The following is a 24,849-nucleotide window of genomic DNA, read 5'->3' as shown; positions in this document are numbered from 1 at the left end:
GTTACATTCTGAAGTTTGACACATCAGACGCTTATGGAAATAAAAATACTCATACAAATACTAATACGAAAACAGGGGTTGCAAGTTTGAGCCGCCGGTTCTTGAGTCGCCCTTACAGATTATGGCAACATAGAAATACACACGTTTAGCATTCAATCGTTGTTAAGTTACAGCGAGTCTCAATCACATCCGCTGTTTTCTTTCATTTATTTTCTTTTTCTCACCGGTTTAACTCAATAGAAGGAGCGCAGACATATGGGAAAACCCATCGATTTTTCACACGAGTGAAAATATTTTATATAGTGCAAAGAAGGAGCCCTTTACTTTATTTAAATTCATGGAAAAAGTATTATAGGTATTTTAGCTTTGCATGCGATGTGACAATATTCAATGCATTGTCTTTCTTATGAATATTTTATTTAAAAAATGAATTTAAAAGAAAATGGTCTTTTTTGCGTATACTTTATGTCTGTCTATCTACAATTAGAAACATAGTAAAATATGGATAATTTGCTGAAATGTCTTCTGTTTAACAAAGAATAAATATATTCTAATGTGCGCTTAAAGACCTTTGCAAACGACTTAGTAATCTATATTCATTTAGCTATTGTTTCATACTAATTTCAGTTTTCTAGGTGAAGAAGAAAATGGTCTGTTTTAAGCATTTTGCAGATGAGTATAGGTTTTTGTTTTCCTTATCGGAAAGACTCGAACATTCTCGTATGTTTCCGTCAATCCTTACGGAATTTAAGCTCCTTAACGGTAAAGACTGATATCTTCTCACCCACTAAACGGTACACATGTACGGATTTATAAATTAGTGGACGCTCCATAATATGATTTGTTTACATCCAATAGTCAATTTTAAACAGCTTGAGGATCGAAGTTCAAAATTTAAAAAAGAAACGTTGAAATTTTAGGCGGCATATTTTGGACAAGTTAGAAGTAGAAAATCAAAATTCAAATTTTGAAAGGATGATGTTGAATTTCGCTTACATTGAATTTCGCACAGACTCGGAAATGGAAATTAAAATAAAAAGAAGTCGTCGAATTTCGAGGCAGAATTGAAATTAGATCCAGCAGGATGACCGAAATTCAAATATTTTGAGGGCAGCGGTTGTCCAGTGAATAATGTGTCGACCGCTCAACCAAGGGGTCGTGGGTTCGAGCACCCGTGAAAGGGGTCATGACCATGACTTCTCCTATGACACCAGTACTGGGTTTTCCCGGATACTGGCTGTTTAAAAGATAGTTTCACATTCAATACCAGTTTTAAATTCGATTGCTTTGAAAATTCGAGCATGCTTGAAATATAATACCGAGAATAATCTATTTAGATTTTTAACAAGGAGTTGTGTTCAATAAACGCTTGATGCCCCCGTTGACATCGTTGTCGATGCAAAGCAACCTAAGACCAAAACGAGGTCAAGTTCAAGGTAAAGGTCAAACTGAGGTCAGGTGACGTCTGAAGATGGGGAATGGTCATCTTAAATTAGTTAAACATCTGCATTAGTATCAAGTCATTCTAGTAAGGGGTATTGATGCTAGACGAAACGGTCCCATTTGGTTAACCTCGTACGGATGGACGGACGGACAGACGGACGAACAAACGGACGGACAGGACAATCACTATATGCCTCCCGCATCAGTAGATGCCGGGTGCATAAAAACTTGAATTTCGATATATCCGATCTTGCACGATTTTTAATCTTTGAAGTACGATTTTCGAGATGGCTCGACACTAATTGCTTGCTCGATATTTGATTTTTTCATTTCAATATCAATCTTGGAACAGGCTGTTCATTCAATTCGAGATCGAAATTTGGCGTTGAAATGTTATAAATTTCGATCATTGAGCTGGCCCGAAATTAAAAGCTATTTTGCAATCTGACGATTTTCGATCTTCAGGTGTAGCTTAGGATAAGTTATGAAGTTGAATTTCGATCTTCGACTAAGCTAGCTGGACACCGGTCACGACATAATATTAAATGTGCAGTTATTTGATTACATAAAAAACTACTTAAATTTTTATTTCATAATCATGAACATCAAAGAAAGTCTTATAAAAGCTAGTTTCCATCTGATTGTAAATATTACTTTTGGAAATGCATTGTTTGGTTTTATAATAATGTGTTTGATGAGAATACCGTTATAAATGGTATTCTGATTAAACCACCAACAGCCATTTAGGTTTCTATTTTCTATCTTTGCAATCACTGTAAATAGGGCTATATTCATAGTCGTCACTCAAACTCACACTTGACTCAAACTCGGGTAAGTATCACTGAAGTGGACCTCGAGTAGACCTTGTGGGAGTGTGAGTGGAGTTCGAAAGTCATATTCATAAATCCCACTCAATCTTAACTTTCGGAAGGAAAGCTCGAGTAATGGTTTCATTGTACACAATAAATTTAGAGGATTATAAAGGTTTATATGACAATAACATAAGATCTGCAAAAGTGCTGATCATTACTTTTATAGTTGGAACTTGTCATCTTATTGCTCGTCTGTATGTTTATCCGTCCGTTCGTTCGTCTATTTGTTTCAAAATACGTCCGTCCGTCCGTCAGCCAATCTACTTAATCTGCATTTTTAGTAGAATTTAGTTAATACTTATAATAGCGTTTAACTTTCGCTGAAATTGAAATTTTTTTAAACAACTGAATTATTAACTCTGCCATTAATTGTTGGTGTTTCCCGAATGCCAGTCTGCGTATTTTTTAAAGTGCAATTACTAAAATGAGCCGCACCATGAGAAAATCAAAATCGTACGTTTGCGACCAGCATGAATCCAGATCAACCTGCGCATCGGCGCACTCTGCTCATGATCCATACTGTTCGCTAATAGTTTCTCCAATTGCAGTTGGCGTTGAAAGCGGACAACATGGATCCTGACCAGACTACAGACGCACTAAGTTGGTTTTCTCACGTCGCGGCTCATATTGTTTTGTATAAGTAAATGTTTCCGTTGTCATTTAAACAATGAGATTTAATAATAATAGGTTCTTCATGACATTTAATTTGACGGATTGTATATATTTCAGTAAGAATTAACGGATATCTAGGCTTGTAAAATGTAAATATTTGTTACTACGTCGTGTGTTTCTGGGAGTGACTGATGAGCGCCGTTAGGCTAGGTTTCGTAGATATATATTTGAACAGTCTTTTGATTTGCTGGGCCTTTTTTGCGTTTTCATCGTTCTCAACAACATGTATTAAAACAAACATAATTTAATATATTTTTTCCAAAATACCTTGCACAAATATGAACTTCCGCTTTAACATGACACTGTTATCTTACCTTCAAATTAATCAAATATTGCAAAATTAATCATCTAAACTAACATTATGAGACCTTTAGAAACATTCAAGGGTCCCCAGGACCTCCCTCAACAGTCACTCACTCTTGGGAGTTGACTCGACTGTCACTCACCTTTATGAATACAAATGGAATCTTTCCTGAGTAAAGACGTGACCGTTAGGCAATTTATTTGAGTGTACTCAATGAGTGGTGTTCGAGTATTATCTATGAATAGAGTGGTGTTCGAGTATTATCTATGAATATAGCCCTTAGACTTAACAATATTCCTAAATCCATATGATCAAAAGTATTAATGTAATGGTACATTGGCGAAGAAGGGTTAGGGCTATATTCATAGATAATACTCCAGAGGGAGGTCCTAGGGACCCTTGAATGTTTCTAAAGGTCTCATAATGTTAGTTTAGATGATAAATTTACAGTATTTGATTACAAAAAATGTTCCCTTCTTTGGCAAAATGAATCTTTCTTTAAACATCTCAGAAACCAATGAATGTATATCATTGGGAATTTAAAACAGACAATAAGCATCACAAAGACAAGTCTTATAAAACACGGCCCCAGTTTTACGAAAAAACTTAATGAGTAAAGTCTGCTATTTTAAAATTGTCCTGTTGCTTAAGTTAGTGTGTTTAATGCCGATTTTTTTCTATAGCAGTGTATATATAGCTAAATTATACTAAGGTGCAATTCCGCATAAAGAAGGGGGAACATAGTTTTCAGCAATTGTTTATTTTTACCTTTTTACAAATGATATTCATTTTCAAAGGGAGACAACTTTTTCGGAATATTTTAAGTACAAATGGCATTTATTTTCAAAGGGAGACAACTTTTTCCGATTGTTTTAAGTAATCGTCAAGAAAACGTTGTTTCCGTTTGAAAATGAATGACATTTGTAAAGAAATAAAGTTAAACAATTGCTGAAAACTGTGTTCTACCTTGTAATGTGAAATTGTATGATATTGATTTGAAAATGAGTTCCTTTCTGCATTTTGGAAATGTACCAAACATAACATTTCCTTCAATGTTTCTAAAACCTTTTATGTGTGACTTGATTGTTGTGACCCTATCTTTATAAACTTAAAGAGATCCTAGCTTCATGAAACTTGGTCAGAATGTTTATCTTGATTATCCCTAGGTCAAGTTTGAAACTGGGTTACGTGGAGTCAAACACTACGTCAGTAGGCTAGATCAAAGATGTATCTTTAACACTCAAGAGCCCACGGTTAAGACTCAATGTTTATGAAACGTAGTCAGAATGTTTGTCTTGATAATGTCTATGTCAGTTTTGAAACTAATAACAATTGTTTGTCTTGATAACTTCAAGGTCAAGTTCAAATCTTGGTCGTGTAGGGTCAAAAACTAGGTCCACCGGTCAAATCATAGGAAAACCTTGTTAACACTCATGAGCCCACAATCGTGAACCAATCTTCAGAATGTTTGTTTTGATGATGTCTGATTCAGTTTTGAAACATGGTCATAAAGGGTCAAAAACTAGGTCAGTAGGCCAGATCAAGTGAGTGATATAGGGCCATCATGGCCCTCTTGTTTTCGAAAAGTACAGCTTTCGTTGTCACTTTTTTGTTAGTATTGGTGTCAATATCACGAAAGTTTGGCATGTAACCAGGTTTCTGTGAAACCACTACTTACGCTTTTAATCTTCAATATTTGGCACCATAAGATGACCTAACAGGACAAGTTATATAACTCTAGCTTAGATTTTGTATAAAAATTGTCCTTCTTTAATTTAGAATTTTAGGTTAAAGTTTTGCATGTAATCAGGTTTCTCAAAAACTACTTATCATAACCGAATACTTTCAAACTTCAAACCTGTTTTTGGCATAGTGAGACTACCATTACGTAATTCTAGCTTATTATACCTCTTTTTAACCATGTGTTTGAGGTTAAAGCTTTGCATGTTAGCTGGTTTCTCAAAAACTTAACATAGCCAAAATCTTTCAAACTTAATAAACTTAATACAAGTGTTCAGCATCATGAGATGACCTTATGGCGAATAAAACAGATTGTACTATTGATTGCAAATGTTTTTTTGGTGTGTGTGTGGGGGGGGGGGGGTCTTATTTTTTAATTACTTCCCTTTGTTGTTCCTTTTTTGTTAAAACATGAATGATACATTAAATTTTTCTCTGCCCTATAAGTGTTACTGTTTCTGAGTGTATTATTATTTCTGCGAAATATCTATATTTTGCGTCAAGATATTGGAATGAAAACTTGTTTTGATTTGCTGAAATTTTCAAGTCATTTTGGGCTGGTGTCAACAACATTTGGTAATGGGCTCAACATTGTTGTCCTGTGGACATTCTAGTACCTTGATGTTTTGTTTTAATGAGCTACCTATGTTAAATAAAGATATTGTAATTATTAAGCAGACATTAATTCAAATGCTATAAGGTGCAGCAAATACTGTCAGAACCAGTTTTACTCGATAGTAAAGTGTTGCTATCATTGTATCTTTTAAGAAAATTTAGAAGGGATTTTATGAGGACTTATCCGTATTCTTTTGTTCATTTGTCAGAAAAAGAAACCTTACCATGGCACTTTGACACACTAATGGTTAATTTATATATTACCAAAATAAATAGAAACAAGAGGGTCAATATGACCCTAAATCACTCACCTGAGTAATATGAGCTACATGTTTTAAATGTAAAACCGATGCTAAAATCTAAAGAAAGTAGGTCAATAGGTCACATTCATGGTCACTGAAAGTCAGTGTTAAGATCGGTGTGCAAAACTGTATAAGTCATTCAAATTTCAAGACTGTATCTAAAAACAAATCAAGAAAGTAGGTCAGTATGTCAATATTTCCTATATAACTCATATACAAGTGACCCCCGGGTGAAGCCTCTTTTCACCTAAGTGGCATAATTTGAAACTCTTTGGTAAAGGCCCACTAGACAATGTAACAGACCAATAATCAAAAGCCTAAGCCTTGAAGATTCAGGGAAGAAGATTTTTTTTCTATATAAGTCTATGTAAAACTTGGGCCTCCTGGATGGGGCCTCTTTTCACCTCAGGGGAATAATTTAAAAAATAAAATTGGTATAGGACCACTAGGCAATGTAACATATCAATAATCAAAAGCCTAAGCCTTAAAGTTTCAGGCAAGAAGATTTTTAACGTTTCTTTATATATAAGTCTGTGTAAAACTTGGGACCCCCTGTGTGGCGCCTCTTTTCACCTCAGGTACATAACTTGAATACTCTTGGTAGATGACCACTAGGCAATGCAACAAAGTAAATATCACAAGCCTAGGCCTTGCAGTTTCAGACAAAAAGGTTTTAAGCTAAAACCTAGTTTTGATCTCAGGTAAACCAAAGATCATTAGGAAATATGGCCACTAAAGTGTTAACAAGGTTTTTCAATGATTTGACCTTTAAGATCTCAAATAAATGAATTTCAAACTTGACCTAGATCTGACAGAGACAAGCATTTTGACAATTGTTTATACAGAACAGCTAGATCTAGCCTTTTAAATTGTTAACAGGGTCTGTTAATGCTTTGATCTAGTGCCCTATTTCTTAATCAATAACAAAACAATTTTGTAAAAATCAATTTTTGTCATATAAACATACATTCTGACAACGTTTATGAAGAACAAGTAGAAAAATATGTCCCCCTAGAGTGTCAACATTTTTTTTCTATGATCTTATCTAGTGATCTAGTTTTTGACTTCAGGTTATCCATTTTCAATATTTCTTTACATTTTATAGAGACCACAATTTTGACAAAGATTTGTGATGATCAAGTAGAAAATCTGACCAAGGCTACTGTAAAATTGACCTAGTGACCTAATTTAAGACCTCAGGCAATCCAGTTTTGAAATTAATCTAGATTTATAAACATACACTCTGACAACGTTTTATGATGTCTAGAGCAGACAATGTGGTCTCTCCAATGTTAACAAGGCTTTTTAAAGATTTGGCCTGGTGATCTAAATATTAACTTCAAAATAATCCTCGAAGTTATATAGAAAAAAATATCTGATAAACTTAAATGAGGATTAAGTAGAAAAATTAGCCTCCCAAGTGGTAGCTTGTTATTCTATGTGACCTAGTTTTTGATCTCAGGTAAACCAATTTTTAACTTGTTGTTCATTCTATAGAAACAAACATTCTCATAAAGTTTTATGAAGATAAGTTAGGAAATATGACCTCTAAAGTGTTAAGATTGTTCTCTTATTTGACCTACTGGCGTAGTAACTGAGTTTCAATCTTGACCAAGATCTCACAGAGACAAACATTCTGGGAAAGATTTATAAAGATCAGTTAGACAATCTGGCCTCTAAAGTGTTAAAAAGGTCTTTTATGATTTAACACTTCACCTTTTCTTCATAGAGACAAACATTCTGACAAAGTTTAATTAAATCAGAGTATTAATATGGCTTTCTATGATTTATCAAAGTGATCCAATTTTTACCTCAGGTAATCCAATTTTAAATGATTTGACCTGGTGACCTCAATTTTGATCTCAAAAATGCAATTTCGAAATTTAACTAGAACTCATAGAGATAAACACTCTGACAAGGTTTTATGAAGATGCAGGAAAAATGTTGCCTTTTTGAGTGTTAACTAGATTTTCTAATTAACTTACTTAATAACCTAGTTTTTGACATTAGATTACCCAGTTATAGACTATTTCATTATTCTTCAAAGATGTCATTAAGGGTAGCATTCTGACGAAGTAGCATTAAGATTGGATCAAGATTGTGACCTCTACAGTGTTACCAGCCATACCTCTCATGACAAAGAACTCCAAGACCAACAATGACAACGGATACCTGTTTATCACAACAGCTCATCTTAAGCACTTTGTGCTCAGCTGAGCCAAAACATGTCCCTTTCAAGACAATTTCAAGATCTTTATGATGAACTTTATATACAGTATCATGATCACAAAAAGAACTGCTACATGTTTATTTTCAAATTCTTTTCTCTTCATTATGAAATAGCAAAATTACAAATAATATCACTAGTTTTGAGGCAGAGAGTTTGTTGTAATTTTACATAGAAACAATTCAAATCACTAACATAATGCATTGAAATGACCCCTTAAGGATAGCCTTTTCTTTAAAGTGCAAAAGTCTAAGCCTAAAGCAAATGTCATATGCAATGGAATTTTATGTCATTACTAGCAAATATCAAATGCAACAGGTTCTGTTATCAAACAAAATGTGATATGTGCCTGTTTGCTTAATACTTAAATATTTTAAGTACAGCCAAAAATATATATTCACTTGGACATATCACAACTAGTATTATTACATTGATGTAACTGAGCAACTTACTGTTGTATTGTGGTGAAAACACACTTTCCAGTGAAACCGAAGTTCTTCGACATAAATTTGGTGAGTTTGACTGTCCTGAAATTTGTTTTTCTGATAATGATTTGGTCCTTAGTTTCCCTCCACTGTCTGCTTCAACATTGGTAAGCTCACTGGTAGTGTTTGCTTTTTCAGCACCATCATCACTAGTGCCAGCGCTCACACCTGAGCAATCTTTAAGATCTTCAGCAGTATTTATTTTAATTGGCTGTGTACAGGTAGTATCATCAGTGCAGAACAACTCAGCTGCTTTTGGTAAGTCAACAGTTTGCTGGTCTTCAAATCTGGTTGTTGATTTTGAATCTTCTCTATACTCACTTTCTGTGACTTCATTTTCAAGCAAATGTTTGTCCTCTCCATCTTTTACGTCTTTTCTGCTATACTGCAATTATCAAAGACAAACACTAGCTTTTTTTATCGGGCATCATTACACTTAATATTTATTTGTATCATTGATGTAATAAGCTGCAATGATAAATAAAATGTACCAATATATCACTTAACATATTTCAATGCTTAATAACCAAGGATGCTTTTTACGTTACACTAAGTTGAATTCCATCAGGTAGATTCAACGTAGTCATTTAAAGGCGAAAAGGCTCTCTGCATCTAATGGATTATACTCTTTGTGTATGGAGGAAAGCCTTTATAGAATTGTACATCCCATTATTTAAAGTTGCTCCAAGGAAATTATGGTCAAACAACACCAAGTAATCAAGATAAAAAGATGTTTAGAAGTAAGGGGACAGAGATGGCACTAGTTTGGTTTACTAAGTTTCACAGGTAACAATTCTGGTAGAGTGTAATCAAAGAAACATTTCTGTGATACAGAGGAGAAAAAACTAAGGCATCTATAACATGACCTTTACAGTTTGGTGATCATTTCTTATGATTCAGAATAACCTGAACCATCCTGATAGAGGGTTACCAAAGGAACAACTTGAAAAATATTTATAGAGGGTCCCCTAAAGAACTTTTCCTAAAATTATTTCAAATCAAGCAGTCTTTGACTAGTAGATTTCCGAATTTTACAATATAAAGGGAAAAGTAACCATGCCCCTGGAAGCAGTACCTTTTGACAAATCAGAATATTTTCAAAGGTCATTTGTAGAGGGTTTCCAATGGAACTTATAACCAGCAGATTAAACGGTAATGTTGTTTAAATTTATATCTATCTTTAACTCCAATAGCCCCTATGTAAAAATAAGCAGAACTGTCTGAATAACTTTTGAAGAAGACCATCGAGGGAACATCCTCGCTAGGTTTCATCAAAATCCATCAACATTTCTAAATGGAGATGTCATTCGAATAAACAGAAGGACATCAGATTGCGAGTGATCACAGTAGGTCAACCTGAGCACATTGTTGGGTGTAACGTCGTACCGACACAGTTATAGGTCATATGGCGACTTTCCAGCTTAGTTTGATGGTGGAGGAAGACCCCAGGGTAGAACCACCGACCTTCCGTAAGCGATCTAGATGGCTTCCTCACATGAAGAATTCAAAGCCCCGAATGAGGCTCGAACCCACATCGATGAGGGGCAAGTGGTTTTTAAGTCAGCGACCTTAACCACTCGGCCACAGAGGCCCCTGAGCACATTGAGATCCGGTAAGCTAATATACATCGAAAAAGAAACAACAGTTGTTAATTCTAGGTGTTTTTATCACAAAAACATATGTCTCTCTCACCCCGCCCCCCATGTATAACTTTAGTTCTTGCGGCCATTTGTGCGGCGAAGCAGAACGTGTCGTCGACATGCACAACTAGGCTTGCGAAAGCCAGACAAGATTTTTCGATTGTTAGCTCTGGTGGCCATTTTGTGCAGCATAGCAGAACGTGCCAGCGATATGCACAACAAGGGTTGGTACTGATTACACCTGTGAAGTTTCGTCGAAATCCAGCCAGCAGTTTGACCTGTGAAAGCCGGACACTATTTTATATCTTTAGTTCTTGCGGCTATTTTGTGCAGAGAAGCGGATTACATCGGCGATATGCAGAACTAGGCTTGGTACTGATTACTCCTGTGATGTTTCGTCAAAATCCAGCCAGCAGTTTGACCTGTTAAAGTGTGTTCTATCTTTAGCTCTGGCAGCCATTCTGTGCAGCAAAGCGGAATGTGTTGGCAATATGCATAACTAGGCTTTGTAGTGATCACTCCTGTGAATTTTCGTTGAAATCTGGCCAGCAGTTAAACCTGTGAAAGCCGAACAAGATTTTCTATTTTTAGCTCTTGTGACCATTTTGTGCAGCCAAGCGGACCGTGGCTGTGATATGCACAACTAGGCATGGTACTGATCACTCCTGTGAAGTTTTGTCGAAATCCGACCTGCAGTTTGACCTGTAAAGCCGCACAAACTTGATGCGGACGGCGAAGGCAAAAACAATATGTCTCCCCCACCTATAGGGAAGACATAATTATGATTCGAACTTCTCGTAGTTGAGATGGGCAGCGTGTCAAGTTATTCAGTATTAGGGTGAGCAACGTTAGCTGACTTGCTGTAAGATTTAAAAGCCAATGCCAAAACATGAACATATAAAATATTTTGTTGAACTCACCCTCAGTGTCACATTTTTGTTTTTACTTTTAAGACTATATCCACATTTTCTTTTAATGGCACGGCCTTGGTGAATATTTGTTGTTTTATTGACAATGATTGGCTGTGATGATTTTATAGCACCACTTGATAAATTCGGAGTAGAAACAGCCTCAGGTTTTGATAAAGGTGCGCTCAATGTGCTTAACTGTTTGTTTGTATGTCCATCAACTCCAGTATTTACAGTACTTTCATGGGGTTGTCGTGGTAATGGAAAGTTCACATTTACCAGGGGTGGTGTTGGTGGTGGAACAATTATTTCAATAGGCTCTGAAAATAATAGAGCAATCAACAGCAATTGTTTCTGTACATAAAACACAGTAAACAACTGTTTTGTACAAAAATACATGTCTCCGCCAATGCATAGTAGTAACAGACAAGAAGTCAATAGGTGCAGGAGCAAACGTCAATGAGACACAGATAGTTGGCTGCATATGGATCATCTACTTGAAATATGCAATCATCCCAATAAGTTTCAACATTCTAGGCCAAGTGGTTTTCAAGTTATGAATTGGAAACGGTTTTTGATGTTCTAACCCATGTGTCCTTGACCTAGAATCGAATGACCCCAAAATCAATACGTGTCATCTATTCTCCATTTTCAATCATTCTATGAAGTTTCAACATACTCGGCCAAACGGTTCTCAAGTTATTGATCAGAAAGTGTTTTCCGTGTTAAGCCCCCTTTGACCTTGAGCTTTCAGAGTGACCCTAAAATCAAAAGAGGTGAATAAAAATGACTGTTAATTCTGTTATCCTTAATAAGACTTCCATCATGGCATGAACTTCACCGCTCAAACTGGTTTAACCATATATAAACTAACAACACCTACTAGCAGACACTTTTTTTACAGGACAAATAATTTGCAAAAATCTATTAAATAATCATTTATGCAATATAACTGACTATCAAGAAAACAAATCCTTTTAATTTGGATTTCACTGTACACCTACACTAAATGTGCCAAATAGGACTAAATAATTTGGTTTCACTGCTTATTTACATCTAAAAGAAATTACCAGGTACATAACAATTGTGTTCAGACCCTATGAGTCGCCTCTCATGACAACAAAAGCATACCATTTTGTCTTAGTTTTATGAATATCTGTTTAATATTAAGAACATTCGTGACCGCCATGTTTTTGTTTATATGATAAATTGCTAACCTCTAATTCCACGGAATTCGAACCCTTCAGTACTGACGATATGGCCGCTAAAATTACCATTACTTAACGTCTTGTTCAATAATTGTACAATCTCTCTCTCTGTTGACTTGCCATCAGTGTAGATATAGAAGTTCACCATCAGTGAACCTGACCTAAAACACAAGAAGCATTTTAATTACTGGATTTTTAGGTAACCTTCCATGGAAATAGTATTACACATTATTATTTATTGGGTTTGTAGGTGACCATCCATGGAAACAGTAGTATTACACATTATTAATTACTGGGTTTGTAGGTAACCCTCCATGGAAATAGTATTACACATTATTATTAATTGGGTTTGTAGGTATCATGTGGTGTCAGTTTGATAACAGGGGTTGTGAGGCATTAGCTGTGTCCCGATACCAATCTGACCTAACATATTTTTTGGAGGTTCACTAAAAACTTAATCGTTTATTTCTATTGAGAACTTTTTAGCTTAATCTGAAATGAAAATTTAATAACCCTTTTAAAAGAAACTGGAATGTCACCAAATAAAAATGTTAGAATTGTGTAAGATGTTAAACTAATTTCAGTGTGCATTCATATTTATACCGAGCACAGCCCACTCCCGCTTATCACACAGAACATTTACAAATGAGAACTTGAAACTCACAGACATAATGTAGTTTCTTTACTGATAACTACAGGGGCCAAAATAAACATTAATTTTGTAATCAAAGTATCTAACAACATCTGGCATGAAATCAAATTAATCTTTCAAATCACCTGTTAAAAGGATGCAGTGAGATTGTCGGTTACCACTGCAACCTTTTCAAACATTAGAGATGTGAATAATTTCTATTGATCCTCAATTTTATGCTGTTTTAAGGTATTTTACATGTTTGATAAACCGAAAGTAATGACGTAATGTCATTTTTGCTGCATACAGAAATAAGCCCAGAGCTATACATCCGAAAATAAAAAAAAACATTTCATAAAATAATGGCTACTCATTATCAAAACTTTGATTTTCCCATAATTTGACTACCATAATGAAAACCTATGTGAGGTCAGGCTAGAAAAAGCAAGCATTTTTAATTATATTGTGAAGTTTTAAAAATTAGGGTTTTATCTAATTCTAGAATGTTGAAAACTGTGTCACAAACGTGCAGAACTACCTTAATTTCAATCTACCTCATATCTGTTCAACCCTGTGTAAAATGATACAATTTGAAAATAAAAAGCTGATCGGCTTATAATGACCAGATAAATATATATTTCCTTTAATCTTTTCCCCCGCTATATTATCTGTAATGTTCATCAACAATACATTTTAGATATATTCATTTTTTATATATATTCAAACATTTGAAAAGAAAACTAATTTTTCATTTTTTTCATTTTCTTCAGTCCATGCAAAAATGCCTCTGAGTTTGGTGAAGATCTATAAAGCAGTTTTTGAGAAGTAAATTAAAGAACAGAGCAAAGGTGCTTTAACAGTCATGTTTTAACTTCTACTGTTCAATTACCATGGATAAATTTGTCTCACTGATGGAATCAACTCACAACCCCTAAAACGATGGTCTCACTTGATAAAATATATTCAATTACTTTGGGCTCTAATGATGTAAACAGGAAGGATAAACTTTCGTTTGTTGGGTTTAATGTAAGAGAGACACAATCATGTGCCATATGGCTACTTTTGTTCGTTCTGGGTTTTGCGTCATTTTTCACAGTATTTTAGTTATGTAACGGCGGATAGTTAACCTAACCAGTGTTCCTGGATTCTATACCAGTACAAACCTGTTCTCCGCAAGTAACTGGCAACTTCCCCACATGAGTCAGAGGTGGAGGACTAATGATACCAGACACAATGTCTTTTACCAAATTGTCACGGAGAACATACTGAAGGCTTAGCGCAATACTGGTCCAGGTGACATTTTTTCTCAAAATCACTTTTTTACATAGTTTTATAAACTAAGGTCAAAAACACAATCTGTGAAAAAAATAGGAAATTTACCCTTATTTACCCACTTTTACCCTCAAGAAACATATAAGTCTATTTCAGAATCTTGGTGTTCATCACTGCAAAAAAAGTCTTGAGTTGGACTTATATTTCACTAAAATTGTTTCATAACAAGTCTAACTTGAGTTGGACTTATATTGAACTATGTTTAAATTGTTTGATTTTACCAATATGCTTTAGTTGAACATATCAATGAACAAAAATGTTGTGATTTCTTTCAAGTTAAGTACAACATAGGTAAGACATGTAGTAAGAGCAAGAAGTTCTCGATAATCTTGATCAAGAATTACAGTCAAAACTTATAATACTTGTACCAAGCAAAATGTCTGCCATTAAGTCCATCTCAAATTTCTTTTTAACGCTCTTATAAAATTGTACAGCAGAAGTGAGTCCACTGCGAATTTATCGATTCCCCGAGGCCTGAAAGTGGCCACGACGAACAATTAAGATGTGAGAAAAAAGAGCCTCTAAGATTACTTGAGTAATTAGATTTTTACCCTACCAAAGCTGGAAATTCATAATGACACTTGTTATGATTTTGTTATTCGAAATTAAAATATTACGAGTTATTTGTTTGGTGCTATAGCAAAATTTGAACTGGGTAGAACGTAGTGATGTATAAAATATTTCTGTTCCGTTGTTGAAATAGCTAATGGTGCTAAGAATATTTTTCCTGGGATATACATTGAATGTCTCGATAAATTCAAAACTCTTTCGAATGGTTGCATTATTTGCTATTAAAGTATCTTCTAATAGACTTGATTTATTACATTAGATTAAGATTGTGATGCATAAACATTTAGCTGCTAGATGATTTCCTTGCTAGAAAAAAAGACTGGACTTATTGTATGTATAAACTGTCACTAAAAATAATTATGCAAAACATAATGTAATTTAAGGCATGGCATTATCAAGCACTATTGCTATGATGAAAGGCCGTTTTTAGCTTGTCTGATTTTTTTATAAATACTTACGAGGTATTGTCATCATTTGATCACTGGCATCGGCTGTGGTTTAAATTTTTGTTTAAGCCCACCTTTTCTAAAAAAAAAATAACCATAAGAGCTACAGCTTTGAAACTTTTCACACTTGTTTGTCATCATTAGATAACTTAGTAGGTCAAGAACCATAACTCTGACATGCATTTTGTCAAAGTTATGGCCTTTTTGTACTTAGAAAATTTGAGTTTCTCGGTTAAAATATTTGTTTAGGTCCACCATTTTTCAAAATCTATAAAAGCTACAGCTTTGAAACTTGGCACACCTGTTTATCATTATTAGGTGACTATGTAGGCCAAGAACCATAATTCTGATATGCATTTTGTCAGAATTACTAGTATCTACCAATTTTCTAAATAACTTCTGCTAAGATTCTATTTTTGTGTGTAAAAATAGGTAGCATGTTCACTTAAGTCATTAATGAAACAATTTATTGTATTATGCAGAATTTTCTTAGAAATCACTATTGTTACAGAATTTCAAAACTGTATGTTAACAACTCATTCCTAAAAGTAAAAAAAGTCCTTCTGCACATTTATCTGACCCTGTAACATATGGTATCAAACATGTGACTCTGACTTGGTTACACACCTGTAATAAATTCATAGGACTGAAATCTGAGGAAGAATGTCAGTATAGTTGAGAAACATGTAATGTAAATCTGGAAGAAAATATGTAAACAGCCTGGTACCTCAGTCTGTAGAACACAGGAACAGTATTCCAAGGCCATAACTTTAAGCTTCAGCCTGGTTGCATATCTTTCTCACATAATTTACTGAACCTCTTGCCATTGCTCCACCACAGAAATGATGACAGCTCAATTTCCCTAATGAGTTTAAGTAGCTATGAATAATTTGCTTGATTTGCAAATTTAGTTTTATATATTATTAGGTTTTATTGCTGTTGTTGAATTCCATGTTCAAGGGTTTGCAAGTGAACTACTAGTAATTGTAAGATATGTAATTAGGTTGTGTGTTTATTGAGTCGGAAGATTCTCTTACTTCCTCTGAAATACAGTAATAACAATTGGGTTAAATGTGCAACACTCATTTTCCCTATTTTAGCTGACTCAGAGGTACCTATTTTCCCTGTTCCAGTTGTACCGAGGTGCCTATTTTCCCTATTCTAGCAATGAATTTTTACCCTATTTCAGTTGTACCGAGATGCCTATTTTTCCTATATCAGTTGTACTGAGATACCTATTTTCCCTGTTCCAGTTGTACTGAGGTGCATTTTTACCCTATTCCAGTTGTACTGAGGTGCATTTTTACCCTATCTCAGTTGTACCTAGGTGTGTATTTCCCATTTTTAGTTGTACTGAGGTTTCCAGTTTTACCGAGGTGCCTATTTTCCCTGTTTCAAGTGTACTGAGTCTGAGGTGCCCGTTTTCCCTATTTTAGTTTTTTGAGGTAATCTGGTTTCACTGGATTGTTACAATTACTTTCTTTATCCTTATCTGAAGGTATATCACAATTCTACTACTTGAAACATGGCCGCAATAAGAATTGCCAGTTGACAAACAATTAGTTCTTTTTTCTGAATTGTTTTGGAAGGGCAAGACAAAATAATGTTTATCTTCATCTCCTCTCTTAAAAATATATTTATTTTGAGTATAATTACGTAAAGTATTTCTCTTTTCAGTGTAACAGAAGTCTAACTGCAGTTGAATTAGCTCTGAAACAGCAAAAAGTACTATATGAAAATGGTCTAACTCAAGTTGGTCCTGTATTGCACTGAAAAACTGAATGGAATATCAGTCCAACTCTGAAATACACTATGCTAACTGTTTTTGCCAAAAATGAATTTAAATTATAATTTCTTAAGACATTTGATGCCAACATGTTAATTTATATTTTTCCAATTCAAATAAATGTTTTCCTCTCCTGAATAATTTTAGAAAATTGAGTTGGACCAGTATTGCGCTAAGCCATCGATATGGCCCGATGGGGATCAAACTCACAACCCCACAATCCGTAGATCTGCACTCTCCCTACTGAGCTAAGCGGGCGGGCTTTCCAGCTTGTTGATGGTGAAGGAAGACCCCAGGTGCTACTCTGGGCATTGTTTCACATGAAGCTCTAGCATTAGAAAAAAGCATCGGTATAATTATCCCCTTATCAGTCATTTCAATAAAGATACCAGTAACACGCGTTTACTATGAAGTCACTATTTAATGTAACAAAGACACACCAGTCTCACCTTAACATCTCAGACACTTTTTTCACCTTTGACAACTTTTACAATCCAATATATACTTACTGAAAACCTACAATTCGTACTTGAATACAACCACGTAATGAACTGAACAGTTTCTCTAAAGCACTCTCCAGCTCTTTTGTAATGGCAAGTCGTCCAACATCCTTGCCAGCATCTCGGATCTCTTCAGTGAATTGTAAACTGGTAAATTTGATTTTCACTAAGAATATTGCTGAAAAATAATACGATAAGTTCACATTTTTCCTTAGTCATTAATCTGGCCTACTGAATTTCACAGAAGTCTTTACAAAGAAAATCTTTCTGAGCCATAAATTAAATAGGGTGCAGTTTTTCCAAAATATGGTAATGTTTGGGGGCTTTTTTTAAGGATTTCAAATGTAACAGTTTAGTCTCATTTGCATAATGTAATTTGAACCGAAAACTGTAAAGTATTTTGCATTTTGCAGTTCGAATTGCAAAACGAATTTTCATTTTACAATACGAGATATATATTGAATTGCGTGCAGTCTTTCAAAAACATGGTATTGCTATGGGGCTTTACAGGCTACAAAATGTAACATTTTAGTCTCATTTGTGTTTTGTAATTTGAACTGCAAACTGCACAATGTTGTCCATTTTGCAGTTCGAATTGCAAAATGAATTTTTATTCTATTAAATTTTCCTGTAATATCTTGTTTTCGTTTTCATGTTATGTCCCCGTCCAGGGCTAAGCACTTGACCCTCAGTGTGCGCGATCACACCCTAGATAGGTATACGAGTCTGCTCCGTATACTTCTGGGAGACATTATCTATTAATAGAACATGAAGTCATTATAAAGCATGACAGTCTAAATCAAAGCACTGAAAGTGCTGACAGCAAGGAGCTCATTGAAGTTGGACAAATGCACACATGTACACTCAGTAATACCAGCCTATTAAGTACCACCATTAAAGTCAGATACATTCAAAAACCCTCTTTGTTTTGTTGGTTTCATGCTAGATGTTCACAGACTTTCAGTAAGGACCAGTAGAGTGTGAGTCACGAATCGTGACAACTATCTCATATAAACAGGTCAATGATCACGTGTACGTCACTGGAGTGAGTAACAGAGTTGGGATCCGCAGAGCTGAATTCAGTTGAGGGAAATATCAATATCTCACTTTAGTCCATGATGTCTAACTCTTATAAGTTGACAATTATTACCGCAGATGTGCAAGACCATGACTAAGACATGATCACTCGTAATTACAAACAGAAATTTCAGATTAACATAAAAGCTATCCGACAAAATCAACCATTTTACTAACTGTACAATAGTAACAACGAGGAGATGACTACTCAGTGATTTAAAACCCGACAACTTGCTTCCAGTGGTTTGTCATCTCGGAATATTGTTTTCGAAAGGATTTCTTTTACAAACACCAAACTTGCACCGAAAAACAAATGGCTCATATTGGCGTATTTGTTATATATATTGTATTAATATTGGCCAATTGTATAATCATTTCAAAACAATTTTTGGTATTTATTATATCACTAGGAGAGATTATAGATATTTTTATAAGTCGGAATTGAAACTGGTTCCATTTGTAATCAGTTCCACTGATCTGTCTAAGCAAAACTGCCTCAGTTATGGGGGCAGGGACAGTAAATTTGAAAATTCCACGAATCTGCGTCGATACCAGTGCGAAAAAATCATTAAAATTCCAGTTCTGAGAAATTTCCGGAAAGTGTTAAGCGGATGTATTGCATATATTTAACCCTTCATCATGTAACATTTTCAGCCTGTCGAACGAGTAAAACTCCGCTTTCAGGCCACTAAATTTTGAGGCAAAATTGACTCAAAATGCACACCTTGCGCGACCTGTATTGCAGTATCTTCGAACGACTGACCTAAATCAGATCTATATTGTTAAAGCATGTGAATAGACAAAAATAATGGTGGGAAGAAAAGTATCTCATCGCCGTTTACTTTTTCCGCAAATTTTAACTGAATCTGAATGAATGGATGACCGTTTCTATTTTTTTCTGACTTCCGTTACCTCAGGTAAGATTTTAGACCCGGCCGCCTAAACGGAGCTTCAAGCATTTATTCATTTATTTTACACAATAATTACTCGTACGCAGGAATCCTTAGTTCTATAAACATCATAAATAACCAACTGGACACTAGTATAAAGGCGTTTAAAGTACATCTACTTATTTTATTTAAAAAACGTACCCGAGCCAAATGCGAAACTGTCCCCTCCCACTTAACAAATCAGTTACAAGTGTACAGATTTCTAAGACTCCTATTTCAGCCGTAATTAAATTAAGAGTCTGTAATACAAGGGAAGTAAAACAGTCTAACAGATTTCTGTATCGTATCAATACCATGATCAACCGCGCAATTGCTCATCTAAAAATAGCCAGTCTTTACCTAAGAGAAATGTAGTACAATTTAAACCTTGGTATTGAATACTCATAGAAAATTGTCTTAATCCAAGCAAAGAACTTGACTTGCGTATCGTCAATTAACAAACAACTATGAAGATTTAAACAATAAGCAAGTGATAAGCGCAGATTATTCCAGTGGAAGCATCTAATTCAATTTGATTTATCGATAAGCATTGTCCTATACAGTTCACGCGTGTTAGGCATGATTCCATTAGTTGAAGGTCGCTTTCGCGTAGGAAGATATTTTTTTTTTAATTCTGTAATTACTATATTTTAACAGCGAATTCTTCTTGGGTGATTTCTGTTGTATAATTATTTTACTTCAAATCCATTTTCCAGCTGATATCGCAAATGCTTACCGCTGCTTTCTTTTTGTTAACCAATGACTACTTTCGTCATGCGAATTTGGCAGTTCAAATCTAAAGGCTTTGAGCGAATGTCTTCGGATTTAGCCTAACTAAAGCAAGTGGCTCTGACAAAACCCCTGCTAAAATAGATTTCTCTTTATCGATTTTATTTAAAGCATTATGAAGTCATTTTTAAGAATAAAATGATGATGACATTCTAAAAATAGAATTCAAAATGGCCGCCGCGCACCTGCTATGACGTCATTCTCACGTATGCACAATCTTGATGCCAAACCGACCCCTGTACTACTTGTAGTAGTCAGTGCATAGATTAACCTTTAAGACAAGCGGATAATATTGGCGTGATTGTCTTGTTAGGGAGATGAGATAATCGTCCATGTGGATTGCAACCAGTTGATTTGAGATGTTAAACATGAGAGAGAGAGAGAGACAGACAGAGAGAGAGGGAGGGAGATCTAGCCTGCGCCATTTTAGACTGTATAGCAGGTCAGTGATACACGAGATGCGGCCAAAAGCAAGCTGCTCGTCTTTGGACCGCTTCTATTTAGTCTATTTGGGTTTGTGTATATGGACACCAGACCTCGCTGTGAGGGTATGATATGCCGTAGACTTAAGGATTTGGAGTTGACCTTCATATTCCTGCGGGGGAAACATAGAGTTTGATTTGCTTTTTTGGTTGACCTGTTTATGTGGACGTCCCATTAAAGATTGTTTGAGATATCTACGCCGAAGTATTTCGCTGAGGTGAGATTCTATCTAGTGTATTATACAGGTAGTATAATGACGGATAGGATGGTTCCTTTTTGTGACACTGATAACCTGACATTTGGTGTGTTTGGATTCCTGTAGGGCACCGCCCAAGACACACAGATGCACAAGCACACAAACGCACACATATAAGCAGGATTGAACAACAATCGGGCAGTGCCTTATGATTCCGGCAGCCAAAATTAAGGTTGGCACGACAACTTATTCATAGTGAAGGGGGAGGAGATGTCAAAACAAGGGAGCGCAACTGCAAGAGGAAAGGATGGGGGAGTGAGGAGAAAGAGGAAAGAAACACTAAACACAAACAAGGAAACATACTCAACACAAAATACAAGACGGCATGAAAACATATTGAAAAGGGGCACCGCCTTGGAACGGTCAGTCACCTATAAAACTGAAACTAGGGGTTTAAACGCGTTTAAGGCATGCCAACCTCGCATTAACCCTATTTTCAACAAGTTAGACAACACAATGTCCCCGCTGAGAAAGGCTCTAAAATTAACGAAAACTAAAAACAGATTATATTAAGTAAAACATAAAATTAAGGTAAATCTAAGGTATAATTACACCATTGTACTTAACAACTTGTCTGAAGTCAGAGCACCAAGAGTCTAACTTTTAAGGGCACGGCCAAGAAAGCCGCAAGACAAATTTCCTCTCCCTCCGTCCATTTTATGTAGGATTTAGGAGAAAAGCATCATGGAGTCTTACACTTCATTAGTCACCGCACTATCCAATAGGAAAGCGTAGCGATTAACTGTAGATGGGTCAATCAACAAACATGCACTGTGCTTCACGATTTTTGCATCGTATCCTCTTTTGATAAACTTTTTAACACATTTACAAATATCTTATTAAAATAAGGACTATGTTTAATTTTCCAAATTTTATAAAGTACTGCTGGTTTGATTATGAGCGAGATCTTTAAAAAATAAGAGTAAAGAAAGTCATAAAAAAATTGTCTACCAAACTGTCTACAATGTTGGCTTAAAGAGTGCATTTTATCGTCTTTAACCAAGAGAAATAGTATCAAGTACACAAAAAGAAAGTCTGCTCTTATATATTTCCAGTAAAACCAAGTTTGCTTCCTTGTTCGTGATAAAAAAATAGAGAAGCAGACTTTTATTTTAATTTGGCTTCTTATCCGTGAAACTGACTAAGTACACTTCATTTATAAGGAACAAACTATATATTAATCCATTATAATTGAAGTGTACTCGGTTTATTTCATAAATATAATATAAAAAGCAAAGAAAATATCAAACGGGGAATGCCATGTTCTAAAAACGCAGACTCCCCAAAACGAAACCCACAGCACGCCGACATGCAAACCACACACACACGCACGCACACACGCATGCACACAAACACATACGCACGCACGCACACACACACACAAAGCAAACACACGAGGACAAAACGAACAAATAAAGGAACACAGTGGGGCACCGCCTTGGAACGGTCAGTGGCAAAAACACCACTGGGGAGCTTAAACCGGTTTATGGTGCGCACCCAACCTCACTCTTACCCCCACTTGCCATGTTCCAAAGACACGGGACAGTGTAAATAAAAGTAATCCCCGCCAGGTGAATGAATCTTTAACACACGTAATGGAAACAAAAAAGGCATGGCATGTAAAACACAAAACAGCTTCTGTATAAATATATAAAAAGCAAACCTTAAGAACCAAAACCGTATATACTCAATGTCTTTGCAGAAGACAGTGCTACAAGAGAAACAACCTTAAGGGCGGCCCGACGAAACAGGCCGGAAGACAGGTATCACACCAGTTCAGTCCTGGTGGGATTTAAAAACTGTTTTTCATAGAGTCCTTCCCCTCTTCCGTCAGACACAATCAAAGAGGGAAGCGTAGTGTCCAACTGTAAACGGGTTGAACACTAAACATGCGGTATGCCTCAAAACAGTTTGGTCGTAACCTCTTTTAATAAAAGTTTTAACCATTATGATATTTTGATCTGTCTACTTTTCGAGACATAGTGGATATAATGCTGGCGTTGTTTTTGTATTCATTTTCAATTCATGGATACAAATCTCCACCAAAACACTTGTTTTAATCTTTTTTCACATTTAACCTTTAAACGCAATACGATATGTATATTGTACATATTTATGAAAACATACCAAAATCTTCGAACATTTAATGAAAACAAAGGATGAAAGAGCTGGTGATGGCTGATCTGAATTCTGATCTTAAAAGTTCTAGACGGTAAACCTATATGACATTGCGGTAGTGCATACTGTGCCGTTTACTAGTATATTACTTAGCAGTGTAAGTATATACCTAAAGAAGCCAGTGTGGTCATTTGAAGTTCCGTTTCAAACGTCTGTATACTGAAACTCATTTTCGTTTTAACAGTTTCCACTTACCAGGTTCTGTAGTGAATGATGTACCACTTGACCCTGTTTCCCTTTCAGTAGAACTGTAGTATGCTGAATAACCTGCATCCTTTAATTTAAAAACAAATTACGTTTCAATAATATTATAAATCAAAAGTGTTCGAATATTTGCTGTTTGTTTGCAACAAATTCTTATATACCTTATATGCAAAGTATATATCGTGTTATAAAACAGATGGTATGGTTGTAATTTAGGGGAGAAAGTTCATTGGAAAAGGATAATATTTCAGTTAAGTAAAGTGCATCTAGTCAAAGGCAATCATATTGCAGGTATTTGTCTATGCGTATTCTTAAACGTATATGTGAATGAAAACGTTTTGATCAGGATGCTTCTTAGAGTTATGCACCGACATGACCATTCATCCTCCGTATGTCGCACAGAAATAAAAACCCACATAGACGAGTCCAAGTACCTATTTTCCAAAAAAAAAACTTTCAAGTTTTGTATGGGAACAGTAAAAGTCATGTAACTTATCTTATACAATACAACATGTTTAGATTGTAAACACGTGCAAGTACACATTTATTACGCATATTAAGCGGTGTTTCGTATAGGTAGGGTTCATATGTAGGCTAATTTATCAAATGGCATGAACTAATGCCTCGGTTGCCTGATTATAGAGCCTGCTCACACCTTGATTGAGATTGATATCATATAATTAAGAAATAATAAGTCCCCAAACGTGGTTCATCGTAGAATAACCGAGTTTTGAGTTCTTATGCGTAAGAATATGTCACGAAGGCCGTAGGGCTCAATGATATATTGTTTCGCTTAACAACGAACAACTCGGGTTATTCTACGATAAACCACACTTGGGAACTTATTATTTCGATTCTAACACAACATACTAGTATCATCAGTTTTAGAAAAAATGGTAACTACTTTTTACGACCGTGCTACGGACCTGGATCGGATGACGTCATTGCACGCGAGTAGTTTATTGCAGAATAACCCGAGATTGATTAAGCTCTACATATATGTAGGTTATCCGCCGGTCGTGTTAGAATATCAAATAAACAAATGAAACTAAGACTTATTCATTTGATTAAACACCTATTCTTATATGATGACATATTGAGTGGAGCTTTAGCTCTATAACAAACCTTAAATACTAGTATAAAACTCGCATAAAATTTAAAAAAAAACTACCACCTGCTATTATCGATCAATAAGTTTAAAACAATACCATGACGTCTCTGAAATACAGTGACTTAAAATTTGTTTTGAATG

The 24,849-nt window shown here is 35.3% G+C and overlaps 1 protein-coding gene across 1 annotated transcript in view; it reads right to left on the bottom strand.

Moving 5' to 3' along the window:
- The window catches only part of LOC123552740 (uncharacterized), a gene marked incomplete at its 5' end in the record, with an annotated part of 50,568 nt that extends 26,901 nt beyond the window's left edge, over positions 1 to 23,667 (bottom strand). Inside the window, 5 exons of the mRNA XM_053535021.1 lie at positions 8,628 to 9,045; positions 11,221 to 11,528; positions 12,426 to 12,577; positions 17,691 to 17,859; positions 23,589 to 23,667. Coding sequence (XP_053390996.1) covers positions 8,628 to 9,045; positions 11,221 to 11,528; positions 12,426 to 12,577; positions 17,691 to 17,859; positions 23,589 to 23,667 — 1,126 coding nt within the window. The remainder of the gene's footprint in view (positions 1 to 8,627; positions 9,046 to 11,220; positions 11,529 to 12,425; positions 12,578 to 17,690; positions 17,860 to 23,588) is intronic.
- Between the last annotated feature and the right edge of the window lie 1,182 nt (positions 23,668 to 24,849).

The sequence above is a fragment of the Mercenaria mercenaria genome, unplaced genomic scaffold (genome assembly GCF_021730395.1).
Source record: "Mercenaria mercenaria strain notata unplaced genomic scaffold, MADL_Memer_1 contig_4374, whole genome shotgun sequence".
Taxonomy (NCBI): Eukaryota; Metazoa; Mollusca; class Bivalvia; order Venerida; family Veneridae; genus Mercenaria; species Mercenaria mercenaria.
Note: the sequence above shows the minus strand (reverse complement) of the source record. Positions and strands in the feature narration are given on the sequence as shown.